Source organism: Podarcis vaucheri, assembly GCF_965113315.1.
Source record: "Podarcis vaucheri genome assembly, chromosome: 2".
In the NCBI taxonomy this organism is placed as follows: Eukaryota; Metazoa; Chordata; class Lepidosauria; order Squamata; family Lacertidae; genus Podarcis; species Podarcis vaucheri.
The window spans coordinates 133,049,161-133,071,377 of NC_138760.1; the positions used below are offsets into that span (position 1 = coordinate 133,049,161).

The 22,217-nt window shown below is 44.2% G+C and overlaps 3 protein-coding genes across 3 annotated transcripts in view; all 3 read left to right on the plus strand.

Moving 5' to 3' along the window:
* Positions 1–22,217, plus strand: part of LOC309526253 (uncharacterized protein) — a gene marked incomplete at its 3' end in the record, with an annotated part of 39,553 nt that overhangs the window by 16,354 nt on the left and 982 nt on the right. The window contains exons 3-4 of the mRNA XM_082212165.1: positions 2,230–2,369; positions 18,888–19,733. Coding sequence (XP_082068291.1) covers positions 2,270–2,369; positions 18,888–19,733 — 946 coding nt within the window. The 5' untranslated portion in view covers positions 2,230–2,269. The remainder of the gene's footprint in view (positions 1–2,229; positions 2,370–18,887; positions 19,734–22,217) is intronic.
* The window catches only part of LOC309525813 (uncharacterized protein), a 72,999-nt gene continuing 52,545 nt past the window's right edge, over positions 1,764–22,217 (plus strand). The window contains exon 1 of the mRNA XM_082211403.1: positions 1,764–1,984. The gene's annotated coding sequence lies outside the window, so the exon portion shown is untranslated. The remainder of the gene's footprint in view (positions 1,985–22,217) is intronic.
* LOC309526254 (uncharacterized protein) overlaps positions 11,914–22,217 on the plus strand; it is a gene marked incomplete at its 3' end in the record, with an annotated part of 151,122 nt that continues 140,818 nt past the window's right edge. Inside the window, exon 1 of the mRNA XM_082212166.1 lies at positions 11,914–12,412. The remainder of the gene's footprint in view (positions 12,413–22,217) is intronic.

Sequence of the window (22,217 nt, forward strand, 5' to 3'; positions counted from 1 at the left end):
AAGCACAATTCAAAGCGTTGGTGCTGACCTTGAAAGCCCTAAATGGCCTCGGTCCAGTATACCTGAAGGAGCATCTCCACCCTCATCGTTCTGTCCAGACACTGAGGTCCAGCGCCAAGGGCCTTCTGGCAGTTGTCTCCCTGCGAGAAGCCCAGTTACAGGGAACCAGGCAGAGGGCCTTCTTGGTGGTGGCACCCGCCCTGTGGAACACCCTTCCACCAGATCTCAAAGAGAACAACTACCACCAGAATTTTAGAAGACATCTGAAAGCAGCCCTGTTTAGGGAAGCTTTTAATGTTTGATGCATTATTGTAATTTAATATTTTGTTGGAAGCCACCCAAAGTGGCCCAGCCAGATGGGCAGGGTATAAATAATAAATTATTATTATTACTATAACGCGGCAATTCTACCTGTATATTTAATTTTTTTCTGTTTGTTTCACATTTCTTCTCTATGACTACTGTTGTAATAAATAATCCTTCATAAAAGTTATTTCCTTACATTCTTCATTAAATTGTCTTTCCATTGATCTGTAATGTTATGGTATAACTGAGTGCTTTTTTTCCTTAAAAAAATGCTTAGGGGGTACTTGTTCCGTTCGCAAAGTAAAGGAAGGATGGAACTCTGATTAATAAGAATACACACAGAGGCTTGAACCAGCAAGACTCTGGGAAGGGTGCGTATAATCGTCTCTCTGTGCTTGTCCGATTCCCACAGCCCCCGCCCCAGGCCGGTTTATTCACAAAAGAACTTTTTACAGAGTGTTCGTAAGAACTAATCAGATTTCTTCTGAGCATTTCCACAAACCCACGTGGGGAGAAAGTTAAACTACTAAAACTAATTAAGCACAAATATTTCTGGGGTAAACAAAGAAGAGCATTTAGCAACCCCGGAGGTCATAAACAAGCAATACACATGATAAGGAGGATGACCAGGAGGACAGCGGATCATTATCACCTTCATGTGAGATCTGTTTCCTGGCCCTAAGATTAAGATCCTAAGATTACCATATAGAAACCTACTTCAAAGAAACTTGCCCACTATCTCTATGGCCCAGGATGCCTGCCTGGCGAAGCAAGAAGCAACTGGGCTGTGTACGTGACAGGAGAAATGGGCAACAGGGAAAATGGCATGAAAAGGACACGAATGTAGAATCTTATGGGATTTGATCAGAAATTATCGTCAATATATCAAACCCAGTCAACACAATGTCTTCATTGTGGACACGATGGCTTGATGTACATTTTATAATTCCTCATGGTAATCCCATCTGATCCCTACAGTACTCTCATTTTGACTCAAGCAAATCACCACCGGGGGAGGGAATAAATACAGTTGTAATTGGAGAAAATAAATACAGTGGTACCTCAGTTTTCAAACAGCTTAGTTCTCAAACTGCTTGCAACCTGAACTCTTCAAACCCAGAAACGAGTGTTCCAGTTTTGGAACTTTTTTTGGAAGCCGAACATGCTCTGTTCTGAGTATAACTTCCGTTTTGAGTGCCATACTTCTGTTTTCCTTGTGAGGGAAGGCAGGCCGGGCGGCAAGTAGGAATGGGATGGGGCTGCTCCGCTAGGCAGCGTTGCTGCTTGCACGGGAAGAGGAGCTGGATGGGGGCTGCTGAGCTGGGGAGGGACAGGCTCCGTCACCCTTTCCGTTGAGGGCTTTGAGGCTGCACTCCCCTCAAGGGAGAATTTGAAAGGAGCCCCCCCCCCTCCGCCTCAGATCCCCTGCAACCCCGTGAAGGCAGCCAGGCTGAATAGTTGCTGGGGCTGGGGAAGGTGGAGGCAGCCCAGAAACTGCATCTGAGAGCCCCTGCACCACTTCAAGGCAGCCAGCCGCTCCTCAGCCAAGCTTCCCGCTGCTGCTCCTACTTGTGTGCAAGGAGGAGTGGAGGCAGGGATCTCTCAGCACAAAGCCTCCACTTCTGAGAGATCTCCGCCCTGCTCCTGAACAGGGCTGCCTTCAGAGGTCTTCCAAAAGGTATGGAATTCTTTCTCTCTTTGACATCTGATATTGGGGGGGGTGTTCCACAGAGAGGGTGCCACTACCGAGAAGGCCCTCTGCCTGGTACCCTGTAAATGTGCGGGAACTGCCAGAAGATCCTCGGAAGTGAACCTCCGTGATGATGGGGGGATATTTTCTTTTCCTTGTGTTAGATGGATGTTGAAACAAGGTGTGATTGACATGGGCATGTCTGGATCACAGGGCTAGACTCCCAGCATCCACAGGGCTAGACTCCAGCAAAGTTGGAAAGCTCCGCCGGGGATGCTGCTTCTGTCTTCACCGGCCAACACAGCCTCCTGCCCTGCCCTGGCACCTGGCTGGAGAAGCCCAACTGGGGCTATTGGGACGACAACTGGGACAGGTAAAGCCAAACATCTTCAGGCCTCTTTGCAGGTGGGCCAAAATCGCTCATTTCCCCCTGAAATATAGTCCGGCCCCCAACAAGGTCTGAGGGACAGTGGACTGGCCCCCTGCTGAAAAAGTCTGCTGACCCCTGATCTAGTAGATCCATTGTTGTAACCATATCAAAAAGTATTTGGTATTTTGCTTTCTTCTGAGACACTTTCCCTCAGTGTTCTGTCATAGTCCAGAGATACTACTCCATTAAATTCACCCGTAATAATTATATTTCTATCATAAACCTCAGACATACTTTCCTCCAATAGTTGGAAGAAATCTCATGCGAAGAGGGGCTCTGAATCTGAAAGTCCCAGTCCCAAATCTTAATCCTGCCACCCTAAGATATTATAAGCAAGCCCCACATTCCTCTTTCCACCTGCAATAGGAAGGTTAGAACAACACTTAATACCCTGCAGGGATCATAAACGCCACAGTTGCTTTGCATTCACAAACGCTATGTGAAATATCAGTCGTGAACAGAATAATTTAAACAAGGAAACCAACAACAGTATTAAGAGAGAGAAAAACTGGATTTGAAATGACCAAACCACAAGATGAGAAGTCTCCATACTAAATGAGGGAAGGGGGAGGCATGGGGGGGGGGCTTTTGAAGTCTCCCTGCTGGCAAGGGAATTCCAGAGCAAGGACGCCTCTGGAATCGCTCACTGCCTCATCTCCAGCAGGAAGGGAGGATTTCCAGACTGGGACCCTTCACTGTTAGGGGGAGGTGCTGGGGCCTGGGCAGCTGGATGGATGGACATCAGCCTGCAGAAATGCTCCCCCTTCCTTTCACAGGACTGTTGTGGCGTTGCATGTGAGTGACAAGGCAACACTCAAGAACAGTTCCCACCAACCAACATTACATCATTCCTCCACTGCCCACAAGAGGGCGATCTTTCCTCTACACATGGCAGAATCCTAGAATTGCAGAGTTGTAAGGGACCACGAGGGTCATCTAGTCCAGCCCCCTGCAATGCAGGAATATTTTGCCCAAAGTGGGGCTCAAACCCCCGACCCATAGATTCAGAGTCTCATGCTCTACCGGCTGTGCTCTAAAAGGGAGTTTCAGTTCAAGCAGAGCCCAGAATAATTAGGGTTGCCATATTTCAAAAAGTAAAAACCAGGACACCCCCAAATTTGTAGAACTTTTTCTTTTTCTTTTTTAGACAAGGCCCCAAATAAACGCCAAAAAAGCCCATGAGTTTTCGACTGACTTGTCTTAAATCCAAGACAAAGTGCCTTCTTTTGGAAATTCTTCCCCGGACATCAATTCCACCTTTGAAATCTCAGGAAAATCCAGATGTATGTCAGACCCACAGTAATATACCTAGGGGGGAAGTGGTTGCGCAGGTTTTCAGGGAGGGCGAGACAGAAACTCAGTGGGCCCTGCAGGAAACCTCTGAGCCCAATTCTGCCCTGTCCCTGTTTAAGCAACACAATCACAAGACCTTGTAATTTTAGATGGGGACATTCCCAGTTCTCCCTGGAGATGCCAGGGGCCTTCTGCATGCAAAGCGGATTTTCTTACCACTGAGCTTAGCCAAAAATATTTAAAATGCCACCCGCCAGCTTTTGCTAGTAAATGAAGACAAAGACTGAAGGCATCTTGTTCTAGGAAAATCCTTGGGCTCACTTGTACACAAATTTATGTTGTTGTTGTTGTTGATGTTGTTGTTGTTTAGTCGTGTCCGACTCTTTGTGACCCCCTGGACCAGAGCACACCAGGCACTCCTGTCTTCCACTGCCTCCCGCAGTTTGGTCAAACTCAAGTTTGTAGCTTCGAGAACACTGTCCCACCATCTCGTCCTCTGTTGTCCCCTTCTCCTTGTGCCCTCCATCTTTCCCAACATCAGGGTCTTTTCTTTTCTTTTCAACTTTTTCGTCTGTTTTTATTTCTTTTCTCCTTTTTTGCGTGTTTTTTCATATTTTAAATCTTGTTCTCGAGATGGCTACAACACCAGACGGAACAGCAGCACCCCCCCCCATTTCCTGCCTCAATGTCTGCGCGGGGCCCGCGACTCCCGTCTTCTCTTCTCATGAGGTGGCCAAAGTCTTGGAGCTTCAGGATCTGTCCTTCCAGGGAGCACTCAGGGCTGATTTCCTTAGGAATGGAGAGGTTTGATCTTCTTGCAGTCCATGGGACTCTCAATAGTCTCCTCCAGCACCATAATTCAAAAGCATAAATTCTTCGGCGATCAGCCTTCTTGGTGGTCCAGCTCTCACTTCCATACATCACTACTGGGAAAACCATGGCTTTAACTATACGGACCTTTGTTGCCAAGGTGATGTCTCCGCTTTTTAAGATGCTGTCTAGGTTTGTCATTGCTTTTCTCCCAAGAAGCAGGTGTCTTTTAATGTTGTGGCTGCTGCCACCATCTGCAGTGATCATGGAGCCCAAGAAAGTAAAATCTCTCACTGCCTCCATTTCTTGCCCTTCTATTTACCAGGAGGTGATGGACCCTCACTAACTCAGGCTGCAGGTTGCTGGTTGCTCAGGGCAACTGCTTCCAGGCCCAGACGGGGGGGGGGCATATGGGCCACGTGGCCAGGGCCTCCGATTCCAAAGGGGGCTCGGTCTGCATATTCACAATCACAGGGGATGCTCTGTCTTTATCTGCAGGTCCGGTTCAAGCCTTGAAATAAAATTATTTGTCAGCATAACTTTTGTGAAAATGATTTATATACCGTATTTTTCGCTCTATAGGACGCACTTTTTCCCCTTGATACGGACGGGGGGGTGCCCCTTTCGGGTACAACGTCCGAGGCGATGACCTCGAGGATGCCCACCATGCACTCACCCCAGTCCCCTCACCGTTGCATAAGCACCACACTTTGCCCAGACCTCTCTCTCTCTCTCTCTTCCTTCCACGAGCGAAATAAGCTCAAATATTTCCCTATCTTTTCCTATGCCTATCTGCGCTCCATACTTAAAACGAGTAGACCGAGTGTTTCTGCTTCTCCGTTGAATCCTATGGCCGCGCTTTGGCCAATCACAGCCATGCATTCATCCTGCAGGAGCTAGCTCAGGGAGCCACTGCACGCCTCATTTCACCCCTGACAAGCTGTTGACGGCCCCCCACTGCGAGAACAATGGATCCGAAACCAGGGACCTCGTAAAACTGTCAAAATCCTGTTACAATGTATCCATTCTTGCTAAAATGTATCCATTCTGTTCCCGCTTTTGATTTAAGTACGAAACAGGCTAGAAAACATTGAAATCTTTGAAAATTGATATAAAATCAACCGTAACTCCGATTTCTTCACTTTTGGTGTCATTCAACTCAGCTCCCCCTGGACTCCATAATGCTACCCCTACCTCCATAATCCCCGAAGCGGCAGGTCACGTACACAGGAACTTCTTAATCCTGTCAGATAGTTGTGCAAATCCTCCCTTCGGGCAATACTAGGTGACAGACGATGTATATACCTGGCCCATTGTCTTGCCACCACCGGTACTCAATAAATGTGTATCTATGTACATTTCTTTTTAAAAAAAAATAATAATATTTTTATTACATTTTTCCAGATAGAGACATACATTCAGTTCAACAGCAGAAAAATAGAAGAGAGAAAAAGAAAAAAGAAAATATAGGTCTTTTCAAAACTTATTTCAATTTCCTGTTGGACTTCCCCACATCCCCTTCACAGTGCATTCTTTACAATAAAAATATCAACAAATTATAATCTTGTTTCATGCGTTTCATTATACTTTCATAAGCTTACGTTTTAGTTTAAATTACTTATTTTCAATTTAATCTGAAAAAAGCGAATATAATATCATTTGCAACATTTAAACATTGGTTCAATCATTAATTTTTGTTTAATTTCATAAGTCCTCCGCTCTCTTTGCTGGTGCTAATCTTTCCAAATCGTGCGGATTTTTATAGTTCATATAATTTATAAAACTTTTGCAAATAGTCCTTAAATTTTTTCCAATCCTCCTCCATCGCTTCTTCCCCCAAGTCACGGATCCTGGCAGTCATCTCGGCTAATTTCATGTAGTCCATCAGCTGCGTTTGCCACTCTTCCAGTGTGGGCAAATCTTGAGTCTTCCAGTATTTGGCAATCAGAATCCTTGCTGCAGTGGTTGCATACATAAAAAAAGTTCTATCCTTCTTTAACACCTTTTGGCCGACAATGCCCAATAGGAAGGTCTCTGGTTTCTTAGGGAAGGTGTACTTAAACACCTTTTTAAACTCATTATATATCATTTCCCAGAATGCCTTCACTTTAGGGCACGTCCACCACAGGTGAAAGAATGTCCCTTCGGCCTCTTTACACTTCCAACATCTATTGTCAGTCAAATGGTATATCTTTGCTAGTTTGACTGGGGTCATGTACCACCTGTATATCATTTTCATAATGTTTTCTTTCAGGGCATTACATGCCGTAAATTTCATACCGGTGGTCCATAACCTTTCCCAGTCTTCAAACATGATGTTGTACCCAATGTCTTGAGCCCACTTTATCATGGCCGATTTAACTGTCTCGTCCTGAGTATTCCATTTAAGCAGCAAGTTATACATTCTTGATAATAACTTAGTCTTTGGTTCTAACAATTCTGTCTCTAATTTCGATTTTTCCACCTGGAAGCCTGTTTTTTTTTTTTTTATCCATCTTAAATACCTCTTGAATCTGGGCATAATGAAACCAATCTTGCACCTTGTCCTTTAATTTTTCATAACTCTGTAACCTCCAATTATCTCCAATTTTTTCTATTATTTCCCCATATGTCGGCCAACCGACCTCCATATTAGGTCTTTTCCGCGCCTTGGCCTCCACTGGTGATAGCCACCTCGGGGTCTTGTTTTCTAGCAAGTCCTTATATTTTGTCCAGACTATAAAGATCGCTTTTCTGACAATATGGTTTTTAAACATTTTGTGCGTTTTTACCTTGTCGTACCACAGATACGCATGCCATCCTAAAGAGTTGTTAAACCCTTCCAGATCTAGGACATCAGTGTTCTTAAGCAAGAACCAATCTTTCATCCAGCAGAAGGCGGCAGCTTCATAATATAATCTTAAGTCTGGCAGGGCAAACCTCCCTCTTTCTTTTGCATCAGTTAGTATTTTAAACTTTATTCGGGGCTTTTTGCCCTGCCAAACAAACTTTGAGATATCCTTCTGCCACCTTCCAAAACATTCCACTCTGTCCACGATCTGCAAGGTTTGAAACAAAAATAACATCTTTGGCAAAACATTCATTTTTATAGCTGCTATTCGGCCCAACAAGGAAAGTTTCAATCTTGACCAAATTTCTAAATCTTTTTTCACTTCTGTCCAACATTTTTCATAATTATCTTTGAATAAATTCAAATTTTTGGAAGACAAGTTTACCCCCAGGTATTTCACTTTTTTCACCACATTTAACTCTGTTTCCCTCTGAAACCCATCTGTTTCTAAAGATGTCAAGTTTTTACCCAATACCTTAGTTTTTTGTTTATTCAACTTAAAACCCGCCACCCGACCAAACTCCTGAATCAGTTCAAGAACTCTTTTTGTACTAGATTCTGGCTCCTGTAATGTCAAAACCAAGTCATCTGCAAAGGCTTTCAGTTTATATTGTTTCACTCCGACCTGTACTCCTTGTACCTGCTGGTCCTTCCTAATCATATTCAAGAGCACCTCCAGGACCGAAATAAATAGTAAGGGGGAGAGAGGGCACCCTTGGCGTGTCCCTTTTTCAATTTGAAACTCTTCTGTCACCACATTGTTCACTATCAACTTAGCTTTCTGTTCTGAATAGATTGCCTCTAAACCATTTTCAAACCCCCGTCCCACTCCCATCCCTTCCAAGTTCTTCTTCATAAACTTCCAGGAAATATTGTCAAAGGCCTTCTCCGCATCTATGAAAATTAACACTGCTTTAGTGTTAATATTAGTTTGCAAGAATTCCAAAATATCAATGATGTTCCTAGTATTGTCAAACAAATGTCTGCCCGGGAGAAAGCCTGCCTGGTCCTTATGAATTACTTCATTCAATACCTTTTTAAATCTATTTGCCAAAATGTCTGCAAATATTTTGTAATCCACATTAAGGAGTGAGATGGGACGGTAGTTCTTTAGTTGAGTCTTTTCAGTTTCCACTTTGGGTATCAATGTAATGAAAGCTTCTTTCCACGTTTCTGGTGCTCTCCCTCCATCCATAATCTGATTACAGACCTCCATTAATGGTTGTATCAAATAGTCTTTTAATGTCTTATAATATTTGGAGGTAAGTCCATCCGGGCCTGGAGATTTGCCCAACTGCATATTCTGAATGGCAGCCTCAATTTCCTGTTGTGTTATTCTGTGGTTCAAGATTGATCTCTTTTCCTGAGAAAGTTCTGGTAGGCCATTAAGTTTCAAAAATTGGTCCATCTCAAACACTTCCTCGGGCCCTTGCGTATACAGTTTTTTAAAATATTTCTGGAAACACTTTCTAATTTCGCCTGGTTTCTGAATGTTTTTCCCTTCAACCTCTAGATTGGTAACATAGTTCAATTTTTGTCTTTTCTTCAACTGCCATGCTAGCAGTTTTCCACATTTATTTGCTGATTCAAAAGATCTTTGTTTCATTTGTTTTATTTTCCATCCCACTTCTTGATTTATCAATTTTGTATATTGTGATTGGTGGAATTTAATTTCTCTCAAAGTCTCTTTTGATTTTGGATTTAGTCTCAATTTCTTCTCTCCATCTTTTATCTTCTCTAATATCTTATCCTTTTTTCCATTCCAGAGTTTTTTCTTTATTGTGTTCTGTTGTATCAGAAACCCTCTCATTACTGCTTTACTTGCGTCCCAGATTGTTCTCTTTTCCACCGAGGTGTTCAAGTTAATCTCAAAATAGTCCTTTAAAGCTTTTTGGCCCTTCTTTACAATCTCTTGATCTCTTAACAGGTTGTCATTCATTCTCCATCTGAAGGAACCAGCTGGAGTAAGTCTTAATTCCATTTTCAGAGCATTATGGTCGGAGCAAGTCTTTGGGCAGATTTCCACTCTTACCATCTTAGGTGCCAGTCCTCTAGTTACCCAAATCTGGTCGATTCTTGTCCATGACAGATGGGCCTCAGAGAAGAATGTTCCCTCCTTACCTAGGGGGTTCCTTGTCCTCCAAGTGTCAATCAAATCCATATTGTCAGTCAGTTCAAAAAAGGTTTTGGGTAGTCTGCCATCCTTAGTCAAGTTTTGATTCTGGGACTTGTCCATTAGGGTAGAGACTACCCCATTCATATCTCCCATCATGATGATGTTAGTATAGTCCAGATAATCAAGCAATGTCTCATGCAGTTTCTTATAAAATTCCGATTTCCCCTCATTTGGTGCATAAATTCCTAATATCAACACTTTTTCTCCTTGAATTTGTATTTCAATTGCCAAAATTCGTCCATGTTCATCTTTAAACAAAAGTTTTGGTGACAAATTCTCCTTTGCATAAATCACCACGCCTCTTTTCTTGACCCTGTCTGATGAAATAAATTCTTGGCCTAATCTTTTATTAGTTAAAACTTTCCTTTGGAGTCTTGTCACGTGTGTTTCCTGCAGACAAATTATATCCAGATGTTCTTTTTTCAAAATATGGAAAATCCTTCTCCTTTTCTCCGGGGAATTTGCGCCGTTAATATTACAACTATATAGCTGCAGAGACATCCTTGATTATTCTGTTGCTACTCTATAATGGGGTGTCCTCTTTTTCCTCCGTAGCCGAGGCGGTAGGCTATCTATGTACATTTCTTGCTCTGCATATTCCCCCTCCCTTATCCGAAATGTAAATGAATGTAATCCCACCCCTCCTTAATCTATTCATGACGTGTGAAATATATTCATGATGTAATTCGCGAAACATGACCTTCCCATAATGTATTCATGACGTTTCCTGCACTGTATTCTGGGTTATGGAGGGAACTTTTAAAAGCTTATGTCGCCCCATTCTCGGGGTTCAATGCCATTTTGAACCTGTTGCGCAATAAACTCGGATCTTCGTAGTTTGCTCCTGCGTCCGGCTGAGCTCCTTTTCTCCTCCGCAAGGACCCGCGGACTTTGTCCGACGAGCTGGGTGGCAGTGCATTTACGCACCCAGATTTTCCGTAACACCCTTCAAAAATGAAGGGAAAGTGTGTGTGCGCCCTATGGAGCGAAGACGCCATAGCCCCGCGACCCTCTCCCTCCATTTAAATGTATGGAGTGTGGAAAGAGTTTCAGTGCAAGTGGAGTTCTTACAAAACATCAACAAACTCATACAACAGATCAACAGAGCCAGACTGATACCCAGAGAGAACTTGCTGCAAGACAGACCCAAAAAAGAAAATAACAGAACACCTCTAGTCATCACATACAGCTCCCAAGTTAAAACAGTACAACGCATCATCAGAGATCTACAACCTCTCCTGGACAATGACAGTTCTCTTTCTCAAGCTCTGGGAGGAAGACCTTTCATTGCCTACAGACAGCCACCCAATCTTAAACAACTCCTAACCCACAATAATACTACAACCAGACTTAACACAGACACTGGCACCAGAGCCTGCAATAAACCCAGATGCCAACTTTGCTGCCACATACACCCGGACAACACCATTACTGGCCCCAACAACATCACACATACCATCTCGGGACTATTTAATTGCTCATCGTCTAACATTGTGTATGCCATCAAATGCCAACAGTGTCCTTCAGCTCTCTATATTGGACAAACAGGCCAAACCTTACGCCAAAGAATAAACGGACATAAATCTGACATCAAGAATCGCAAAACAGAGAAACTAGTAGGAGAACACTTCAATCTCCCAGGACATTCTATACAAGATCTCAAAGTAGCTGTTTTACTACTTGGGCCAGTCACACTTCTCTGAAGTCTCTCAGCCCCACTCACCTCACAGAGTGTTTGTTGTGGGGGAGGAAGGGAAAGGAGAATGTGAGCCACTTTGAGACTCCTTAAGGGTTGTGATGAAGCGGGATATCAAATCCAAACTCTTCTGCTGCTACTGCTTCTGTCTTCTCCGGCCAACGCAGCCTCCTGCCCTGCCCTGGCACCTGGCTGGAGAAGCCCAACTGCGGCTATTGGGACAACAACTGGGACAGGTAAAGCCAAACATCTTCAGGCCTCTTTGCAGAAGAAATCTCATGTGAATCTGAAAGTCCCAGTCCCAAATCTTAATCCTACCACCCTAAGATATTATAAGCAAGCCCCACATTCCTCTTTCCACCTGCAATAGGGAGGTTAGCACAACACTTAATACCCTGCAGGGATCATAAGAGCCAGAATTGCTTTGCATTCACAAACGCTATGTGAGATATCACTAGTGAAAAGAATAATTTAAAGAAGGAAACCAACAGCAGTATTAAGAGAGAGAAAAACTGGATTTGAAATGACCAAACCACAAGATGAAAAGTCTCCCTACTAAATGAGGGAAGGGGGAGGCATTGGGGGGGGGGCTTTTGAAGTCTCCCTGCTGGCGAGGGAATTCCAGAGCAAGGGCGCCTCTCTCTGTCTGGATCCCTCACTGCCCCTGAATCCAGTGGGGGGGAGAGGGGCTGGTGTTTGAAGCAGGGCTTGGCTGTTAGGGGGCGTAGCTCAGCAATGCAGCAGTTGCTCCGAATGCAGAAGGACCCCGGCTGAGTGCTTGGCATGCAGAAGGAGGCCCAGAAGGAGATGCTCCCCCTCCCTAAAAAATCCTGGTGGATGAAACTTGCCCAACTCCCCCCTCCCCTCTGGAGTCCCCCTCCCTGCCGCCAGTTGGGGGGCGGGGGCCGGGTCCCCATGGAGCCCCCAGAGCAGGAGGCCAGAGGCAGCGCCGCCCCGTCGCCTTCCCCTCCGGACACAGGGAGGGGCTGCTCTCGGAGACGTAGCTCTAGGGTCGCCTGCGCCTCAAAAGGAGCCGGAAGTGTCGCTGGGAAATGCGCCGGAAGTTTCCAGACCGGAAAAGGAGGAGGGGCGTCGCTGAAGAGCCCCCGTCGCCGCCGCCCTTTCTATTGCAGACAAGGAAAGCGGACTAATCCGGAGCCAGGGAGGCGGAGGACCAAGAGGTAAAGGGGGAGAGAAGGGGGGGAATAGTGGGGGGGATAAGGGGGGAGGAGGACAAAGAGACCTGCAGGGTTGGCCTTGCAAGATCTCCTGGGCAGCAGCAGCACCGCCAGACTCCCCTTTCTCTTTCCTGGGGGGCCGAGAGATGCTCAGCTGCCCTGCCCCCCCCGGAGGCCTTGGCGGGAAGGGGAATGAGGACCCCAAGCAGGGCTGGGGGTGGGGCTGAGGCCCCCCATTCTCCCTGGGGTCGCCTGGCTGGGGAAAGGGAGAGAGGGAGTCCAGGGAAGGGTTAAAGGAAGGGGAGGAGCCTCGACGGAGACCCCTCCCCTTCCATCACATCTTATTCCCTAGTCTCCCTGCTGGCAGTCCCAGATTATCTGCATTCACTAGGACTCATCTCCATACTTTGGATTGTCCTGAATACCACCATTTGGTAGCCTAGCCCAAACCCAAAAGTCCTGCTAGGATGCATCTTGGCTTGCCTGCTGATGAAACTGAGTGTGTGAGGATTGATAATATTGTCATTTATCCGTTTCAGATCCCTAAGTGGCAGCAGTTGCCAGGACATTGTCCTGTTCGCCTCTGTATAGTTCCAGCCTTAGTTCAGATGTTGTGGTAGATTGCAATCAGGGTGGATTTGATATAAGTCAAATTGATTTGTCCAGTATACCTGAAGGAGCGTCTCCACCCCCATCGTTCTGCCCGGACGCTGAGGTCTAGCGCCGAGGGCCTTCTGGCGGTTCCCTCATTGCGAGAAGCAAAGCTACAGGGAACCAGGCAGAGGGCCTTCTCGGTAGTGGCGCCCGCCCTGTGGAACGCCCTTCCAGCAGATGTCAAAGCGATAAACAACTACCTGACATTCAGAAGACATCTTAAGGCAGCCCTGTTCCGGGAAGTTTTTAACGTGTGATTTTACTGTATTTTTGGTTTTACGGAAGCCGCCCAGAGTGGCTGGGGAGGCCCAGCCAGATGGGCGGGGTATAAATAAATTATTATTATTATTATTATTATTATTATTATTATTATTATTATTGATTTCAATCACAATTTACAATAAATCACTAGTCAGTATGATTCTATTTAAATCAAAAATTTCTGATTTGGTTACACTATTAGAAATACACAGACAGATAATTATGAAATCATTCTGAGGTTTAATAAGTTTACTGTCTATATTTGGACAACATTTCGGCTGTAATTTATTGGAAAGAGAAAAATAATCATTTCCTTAGTAACAACTTAAACAATTTATTTAACTAAAACAATATTATAGCATGTTGGTAAAAATATTTTTTTTATATATAAAAAACAACAACCAAGCGCACATGAAAAACTCGGAACTTAAGCCTTTCCCCACCTCCACTACCAGCCACCCCTTTGGATTGGCTTCGGCATCCAGGCGCCTATTCTGTACAGTTAAGTGTTAGTGCGGTTGTTGGAACCCAGTGGGATTGGGAAGAGGTTGCCATCCCTGAAAGACCTTCAGCGCTTGCCTCAAGTCTGACTTGCACAATTATTACACAAAGACCCCAAGACGTGTGGAGTATTCTGCTCACAAGGTTGCCCTTTCATTTTTACGGCTTCACACTTAGCTACTTGTGCAGATCTCTTCCACTGCAAACCATCTGTTCATTGAACCTCTTGGAACTCAGCATTTAAGGGGTTGATTCTGTGTATATAATTCTGCATTGGAACAATGGGATTAAGGTTTTCCGTCAACTCTGTATGTTTATTTTATAACATTTTTCCTGTGAAGAAAAGGCATGTTATCTCTGCAGATACACAAATTCACACTTTTGAGAATGGCAAAAACAAGCATCTGTGACAATATCGTCTCTTTAGAAAAACTTCACCAAATAATCTTACAAAAACCTCTGGAAGAGCATGACATTGTGAATGGATTAATGGAATTCATTTACCCAAAAAATTAAATATTCCATATAAAGCCTCATGCTAGATAATTAAAAAGAAATCCTTATTTCCTGATGAATAGCCTTTGGACTATAATGTAATTAAATATAAAACTATCTTTAGATAGACTTTTTCCTCTAAAAGCATTTTATTTTTTTTAAAATTCTGATTAAAAAAATCTGATTTAAATAAAAAAATCCGATTTTAATTTTTTTAAAAAAATCATTGATTGTATTCACCCTGATTGCAATCTTTAGCTGCTGATAACATGGCAACGTTTAGCAGCTCATATTGTGAGGTTTAGCTGGTGAGAACATTGCAACTGTCAGCTGACGAGTTATCACGATATTGAAAATCAGATATTTCCTAGTCCTTATGCACATTGGATCTGCGATATAATGTCAGCTCAAATATTAGGAAACAGTTAGCACATTAACATCAAGCCCAGCTCTAATTGTGACCTAAATTTCTGGCCCAGTGTATCATTGCAGATTTTACCAGTTTTATTTTGCTTCCCATTCTAATAGTATCTCATACATTTTGGAAAGTTTTTTTTTAAAATTGTTCAGTAGTACCTAACAGACCAACTAAGTTTGTTCTGGGGATGAGCTTTCGTTTGCATGCACACTTCTTCAGATTGGACAATTTTCTACCTGAAATTTGGGAAACACTTTTTCTTTCCTCGCCATAATATCTCTTTCAAACTGTGAACTTTCAGTCCAAAAACCTCTCCCTTTATCTTGTCCAAACAAGATGATTTGATGGTATTGAAACCAATCTGCCATCACACCTCCCACCTCATCCTGTTTATTCAGTTTTATTTCTTCTTCCGAAAAGTCCAAAAGATCTCTGTAAGTTGCCCATTGCTTCTTCCGTATTGCATTTTTTAAAAAGCTGTTGCTTTTGTGGGTGGAAGCCAAAGAGGTGTTTTTCTTTCCAGCGGATTATTATATTTATCCCATACTGTAAAAAGGATTTTCTGAATAACCTGATTCATAGAGCTCTTGTGTGTTTTAGTTTTATCCTGCCATAAATAAGCGTGCCAACCAAACATATTCTTGTTTGATGTTTAGTCGTGTCCGACTCTTCGTGATCCCATGGACTAGAGCAGCCAGGCACCCCTGTCCTCCACTGCCTCCCGCAGTTTGGCCAGACCCATGTCTGTAGCTTCGAAGACACTATCCAACCATCTCGTCCTCTGTCGTCCCCTTCTCCTTGTGCCCTCCATCTTTCCCAACATCAGGGTCTTTTCTAGGGAGTCTTCTCATGAGGTGGCCAAAGTCTTGGAGCCTCAGCTTCACGATCTGTCCTTCCAGTGAGCACTCAGGGCTGATCTCCTTCACAATGGATCGGTTGGATCTTCTTGCAGTCCATGGGACTCTCAAGAGTCTCCTCCAGCACCATAATTCAAAAGCATCAATTCTTTGGCGATCTGCCTTCTTTATGGTCCAGCTCTCACTTCCATACATCACTACTGGGAAAACCATAGCTTTTACTATACGGACCTTTGTTGGCAAGGTGATGTCTCTACTTTTTAAGATGCTGTCTAGGCATCTTAAAATATTTTCTTACGACCTTTGTTGTAAGAAAAAACCTATTCCTTTCCCCTTATGGGGTATTCAAGAGCCCATATAGTCCTTAAGTGGGTTCCATATTGGTAGGAGAAAATAACAGAGGCCAACCAGAGTATATGGAGAAGCAAAGGGGCTAGTAAGCCTGATCTTTATTGCAACAGTGTCCCCCCCTCACCACAACCAGGAGGGAGGTGTGCAAGGCCTTATATAGTCTTTTGAAATTGCCCACCCAAGACCACCCACCCCCAAATATCATACAGAAGGAGACTGTCTACAGCAGGAATACATCACAGGAGGCAGTCTACAGCAGAAAACCTGTCCCCAAGGATACCTGTTAATGGTCACTAACTGCATTACCTGGGCAGCCTGGCCATTCTTTTGTGATGGCAAATACTTTAGTTCCTGAATCCAGGTCACAGGCCCACCCTGTTCAGGAGGTGTGACAGTATTTGTAAGCACAAAGACAATGGGAAGGCTTCCATTTGCCTCCTTTACTGCAGAGGAATATTTAAGTACGTTTCTGAGCACAATTCAAAGTGTTGGTGCTGACCTTTTAAGCCCTAAACGGCCTCAGTCCTGTATACCTGAAGGAGCGTCTCCACCTCCATCGTTCAACCTGGACACTGAGATCCAGCGCCGAGGGCCTTCTGGCGGTTCCCTCCCTGCAAGAAGTGAGGTTACAGGGAACCAGACAGACGGCCTTCTGGGTAGTGGCGCTTGCCCTGTGGAATGCCCTCCCATCAGATGTCAAGGAATTAAGCAGCTATCTTATTTTTAAAAGACATCTAAAGGCAGGCCTGTTTAGGGAAGTTGTTAATATTTAATGCTGTATTGTTTTTAACACTCGATTGGGAGCCGCCCAGAGTGGCTGGGGAAACTCAGCCAGATGGGCAGGGTATAAATAATAAATTATTATTATTACTATTATTATTAGTAGTCTGTGGTGCTCAATGTTTAGGTATAGTAAATACTAGGATTTAATTAGAACTTGTGTGTTATAGCGGGGATATGCCCAGGCTTCAGCATACAGGCAACTCTCCGCAAGCCGTGGGAGCCCAGCGCGGGTTCCTCCTACGTCTTGCGGAGATCTGCGTGACGCCTGGAGAGCGAGAGCGACCCCCCTCGCTCTCCAGACTTCAGCGAAAGCCTGCATTCGCCCCATAGGACGCACCCAGATTTCCCCTTCATTTTTGGAGGGGGAAAAGTGCGTCCTTGTCAGTGTTTGTAAAAAGCAAAAAAAAAAAAAGAAAAAAAAAAGAAGGAAAGGGTTCTGACCTCCCTTTGTCTCCTCAGTCTCCTTGATATTCTAGAATAAAGTGTGGCTAAGATTCTGAGTCACAATCATGGCTGAGAAATACAGCCAGGAAATATGAAACTGATTTGAAGATTGGTTTCTTCTTTACACATTATTATTATTATTATTATTATTATTATTATTATTATTATTATAATATTACATTCAGGAGGACACACCACGGGTTTCCTTCTTCTTTCTTTTCTTTCCAACAATCATAATCATAATTATAATTATAATTTATTATTTATACCTCGCCCATCTGGCTGGGCCTCCCCAGCCACTCTGGGTGGCTTCCATAGAAACCAAAAATACAGTAAAATATCACACGTTAAAAACTTCCCTGAACAGGGCTGCCTTAAGATGTCTTCTGAATGTCAGGTAGTTGTTTATCGCTTTGACATCTGCTGGAAGGGCGTTCCACAGGGCGGGCGCCACTACCGAGAAGGCCCTCTCCCTGGTTCCCTGTAGCTTTGCTTCTCGCAATGAGGGAACCGCCAGAAGGCCCTCGGCGCTGGACCTCAGCGTCCGGGCAGAATGATGGGGGTGGAGACGCTCCTTCAGGTATACTGGACCGAGGCCGTTTAGGGCTTTAAAGGTCAGCACCAACACTTTGAATTGTGCTCGGAAACGTACTGGGAGCCAATGTAGGTCTTTCAAGTTATATGGTATTGGCGGCCGCTGCCAGTCACCAGTCTAGCTGCCGCATTCTGGATTAGTTGTAGTTTCCGAGTCACCTTCAAAGGTAGCCCCACGTAGAGCGCATTGCAGTAGTCCAAGCGGGAGATAACCAGAGCATGCACCACTCTGGCCAGTGTTATTCACCTTTAATACTCACCTTTTTCAGTGTAACACATATTTTTATCTTGTGATATTCAGATGAAGAGAGGTATAACAATTTAATAAATAATTCCCAGTTGGAGCAGAGCTAGAATATCCGGAAGCCCTTGGCCACCCAGGGCAAAGGAGGAAGAACAGTGAGAGAGGCCTGGACAGGGAATCTCCGCTAAGATAAGCCAGTGTCAGGAGGCGGGTGCGAGACCCGGTGGCATATAATTATTATAAATCATAATTGGGGAGGGTGTCTCAATCTGGCCTTCCCAGCAGTCAGGCTTCAGCTGCTTTCCTTCTGCATCTCGAGCTCTCTCCATTCAAGAATGCAAGGCTGAGAGATGGAGGTCCAACCCCAAGAACATTGTCCCACTGAGCACTCCTTCAACTGACCACAAGCACCAAGCCTTGTCACTAGACTTATATATGGGTCTCCCAAAATGGTCAGTATGGACCTCCTGAGGCCAAAGGGACTCTGCAGGTGATTAATAAACATCTAGAGGTCGAAGGGGACAAAATGTGGCCCAAGGGGTGGAGGATTATAGTGCAGAGGATGAAGAACTCCATGATGAACTTAGGACCCTGATGAATATTGGCTTCATGGAACATAGAGCAGCTCCCTTTCCTGTGATAAACCATTTTTTATCAAACGTAAAGCCCACAGTTAAACTGTATTCTAAGATAATGCTGCTTCATTAATGCTTAATTAAAGGTTAGGAAAGGCTGATGATGCATTACCATTATTTAACATTATTTCATCTGTCTTTCCGAAAAATTTCATATGGAGGACAGGAAAGAATGTACGAGATGTCAAAATAAGAGCAGGTGCTAATTGATGTGTGTAATATTCCTTTGTTCTCTTCCTAGGTTTCCTTTCCCCCCGCTCCTCCCTGTTGAAAGAAGACAATGGAGAAGGCAGTCAAAATTCTGGAGGGCCATGTCCAATGGGAATAACAAAGAAACCATATAAATTCATGGAATGTGAAAAGAGAGAGGAGAAACAATTTGAAAGTATGGAGTGTGGAAGGAGTTTCACTGACAGTGGAACACTTGGAAAACATCAATGGATTCACACAGGGGAGAAACCATTTAAATGCATGGAGTGTGGAAAGAGCTTCAGTCAGAGTGGAAACCTTAGAATTCATCAACGGAGTCACACGGGGGAGAAATCATTTAAATGCATGGAGTGTGGAAAGAGCTTCAGTCAGAGTGGAGACCTTAGAATTCATCAACGGACTCACACGGGGGAGAAACCATTTGAATGCATGGAATGTGGAAAGAGTTTCACTCAGAATGGATACCTTAGAATTCATCAACGGACTCACACGGGGGAGAAACCATTTAAATGCATGGAGTGTGGAAAGAGCTTCACTGAGCGTGGAAAACTTAGAATTCATCAACGGAGTCACACGGGGGAGAAACCATTTGAATGCATGGAGTGTGGAAAGAGCTTCAGTCAGAGTGGACATCTTAGAATTCATCAACGGAGTCACACGGGGGAGAAACCATTTGAATGCATGGAGTGTGGAAAGAGCTTCAGTCAGAGTGGACACCTTAGAATTCATCAACGGAGTCACACGGGGGAGAAACCATTTGAATGCATGGAGTGTGGAAAGAGCTTCACTGAGAGTGGAAAACTTAGAATTCATCAACGGAGTCACACGGGGGAGAAACCATTTGAATGCATGGAGTGTGGAAAGAGCTTCAGTCGGAGTGGAGACCTTAGAATTCATCAACGGAGTCACACGGGGGAGAAATCATTTAAATGCAGGGAGTGTGGAAAGAGCTTCAGTCAGAGTGGAAACCTTAGAATTCATCAACGGAGTCACACAGGGGAGAAATCATTTAAATGCATGGAGTGTGGAAAGAGCTTCAGTCAGAGTGGAAACCTTAGAATTCATCAGCGGACTCACACGGGGGAGAAACCATTTGAATGCATGGAATGTGGAAAGAGTTTCACTCAGAGTAGATCCCTTACAATTCATCAACGGACTCACACGGGGGAGAAACCATTTAAATGCATGGAGTGTGGAAAGAGCTTCACTGAGCGTGGAAAACTTAGAATTCATCAACGGACTCACACGGGGGAGAAACCATTTAAATGCATGGAGTGTGGAAAGAGCTTCACTGAGCGTGGAACACTTAGAATTCATCAACGGAGTCACACGGGGGAGAAACCATTTGAATGCATGGAGTGTGGAAAGAGCTTCAGTCAGAGTGGACAGCTTAGAATTCATCAACGGAGTCACACAGGGGAGAAACCATTTGAATGCATGGAGTGTGGAAAGAGCTTCAGTCAGAGTGGACACCTTAGAATTCATCAACGGAGCCACACGGGGGAGAAACCATTTGAATGCATGGAGTGTGGAAAGAGCTTCACTGAGAGTGGAAAACTTAGAATTCATCAACGGAGTCACACGGGGGAGAAATCATTTAAATGCATGGAGTGTGGAAAGAGCTTCAGTCAGAGTGGAAACCTTAGAATTCATCAACGGAGTCACACAGGGGAGAAATCATTTAAATGCATGGAGTGTGGAAAGAGCTTCAGTCAGAGTGGAGACCTTAGAATTCATCAACGGACTCACACGGGGGAGAAACCATTTGAATGCATGGAATGTGGAAAGAGTTTCACTCAGAGTGGATCCCTTACAATTCATCAACGGACTCACACGGGGGAGAAACCATTTAAATGCATGGAGTGTGGAAAGAGCTTCACTGAGCGTGGAAAACTTAGAATTCATCAACGGAGTCACACAGGGGAGAAACCATTTGAATGCATGGAGTGTGGAAAGAGCTTCAGTCAGAGTGGACACCTTAGAATTCATCAACGGAGTCACACGGGGGAGAAACCATTTGAATGCATGGAGTGTGGAAAGAGCTTCACTGAGAGTGGAAAACTTAGAATTCATCAACGGAGTCACACAGGGGAGAAATCATTTAAATGCATGGAGTGTGGAAAGAGCTTCAGTCAGAGTGGACACCTTAGAATTCATCAACGGAGTCACACAGGGGAGAAATCATTTAAATGCATGGAGTGTGGAAAGAGCTTCAGTCAGAGTGGAGACCTTAGAATTCATCAACGGACTCACACGGGGGAGAAACCATTTGAATGCATGGAATGTGGAAAGAGTTTCACTCAGAGTGGAGACCTTAGAATTCATCAACGGACTCACACGGGGGAGAAACCATTTGAATGCATGGAGTGTGGAAAGAGCTTCAGTCAGAGTGGACACCTTAGAATTCATCAACGGAGTCACACTGGGGAGAAACCATTTAAATGCATGGAGTGTGGGAAGAGCTTCAGTGAGAGTGGACACCTTAGAATTCATCAATGGAGTCACACAGGGGAGAAACCATTTAAATGCATGGAGTGTGGAAAGAGCTTCAGTCGGAGTGGAGACCTTAGAATTCATCAACGGAGTCACACAGGGGAGAAATCATTTAAATGCATGGAATGTGGAAAGAGCTTCAGTCAGAGTGGACACCTTAAAATTCATCAACGGAGTCACACAGGGGAGAAACCATTTGAATGCATGGAATGTGGAAAGAGTTTCACTCAGAGTGGACACCTTAGAATTCATCAACGGAGTCACACTGGGGACAAACCATTTGAATGCATGGAGTGTGGAAAGAGCTTCAGTCAGAGTGGGAGTGGAGACACTTAGAATTCATCAACGCACTCACAGGTGAGAAACCATTTAAATGCATGGAGTGTGGAAAGAGCTTCACTGAGAGTGGAACGCTTAGAAAGCATCAACGGACTCACACAGGGGAGAAACCATTTAAATGCATGGAGTTTGGAAAGAGCTTCAATAGAAGTGGACACCTTAGCAAACACCATTGAACTCACAGAGCGAAAACCACTTACTTATATGGAGTGTAGATAGCTCTTCAATCCTGATGTTCTTACAAAACATCAATGGACTCACAAGGAGGAGAAGCTTTAAGAGTTGAAACCCAACAATCTACCAACAAACTGAAAAAGCAGAAATGATTTGAATGGAAGGAGTGTGGGAAGTTCTTCTATTACCTTATATGTATATAATTTTATATGCAATTTGTTTTTATATGGAATTTATTTACAAATTGCTACATACTTTCCAGATACACATTTATTTCATACTTGACTTCCTCTCCATGGTTTCCCCATAGAATTTTTAAATTGCTGCATATTTCAGATATTTACACCTTACCTTT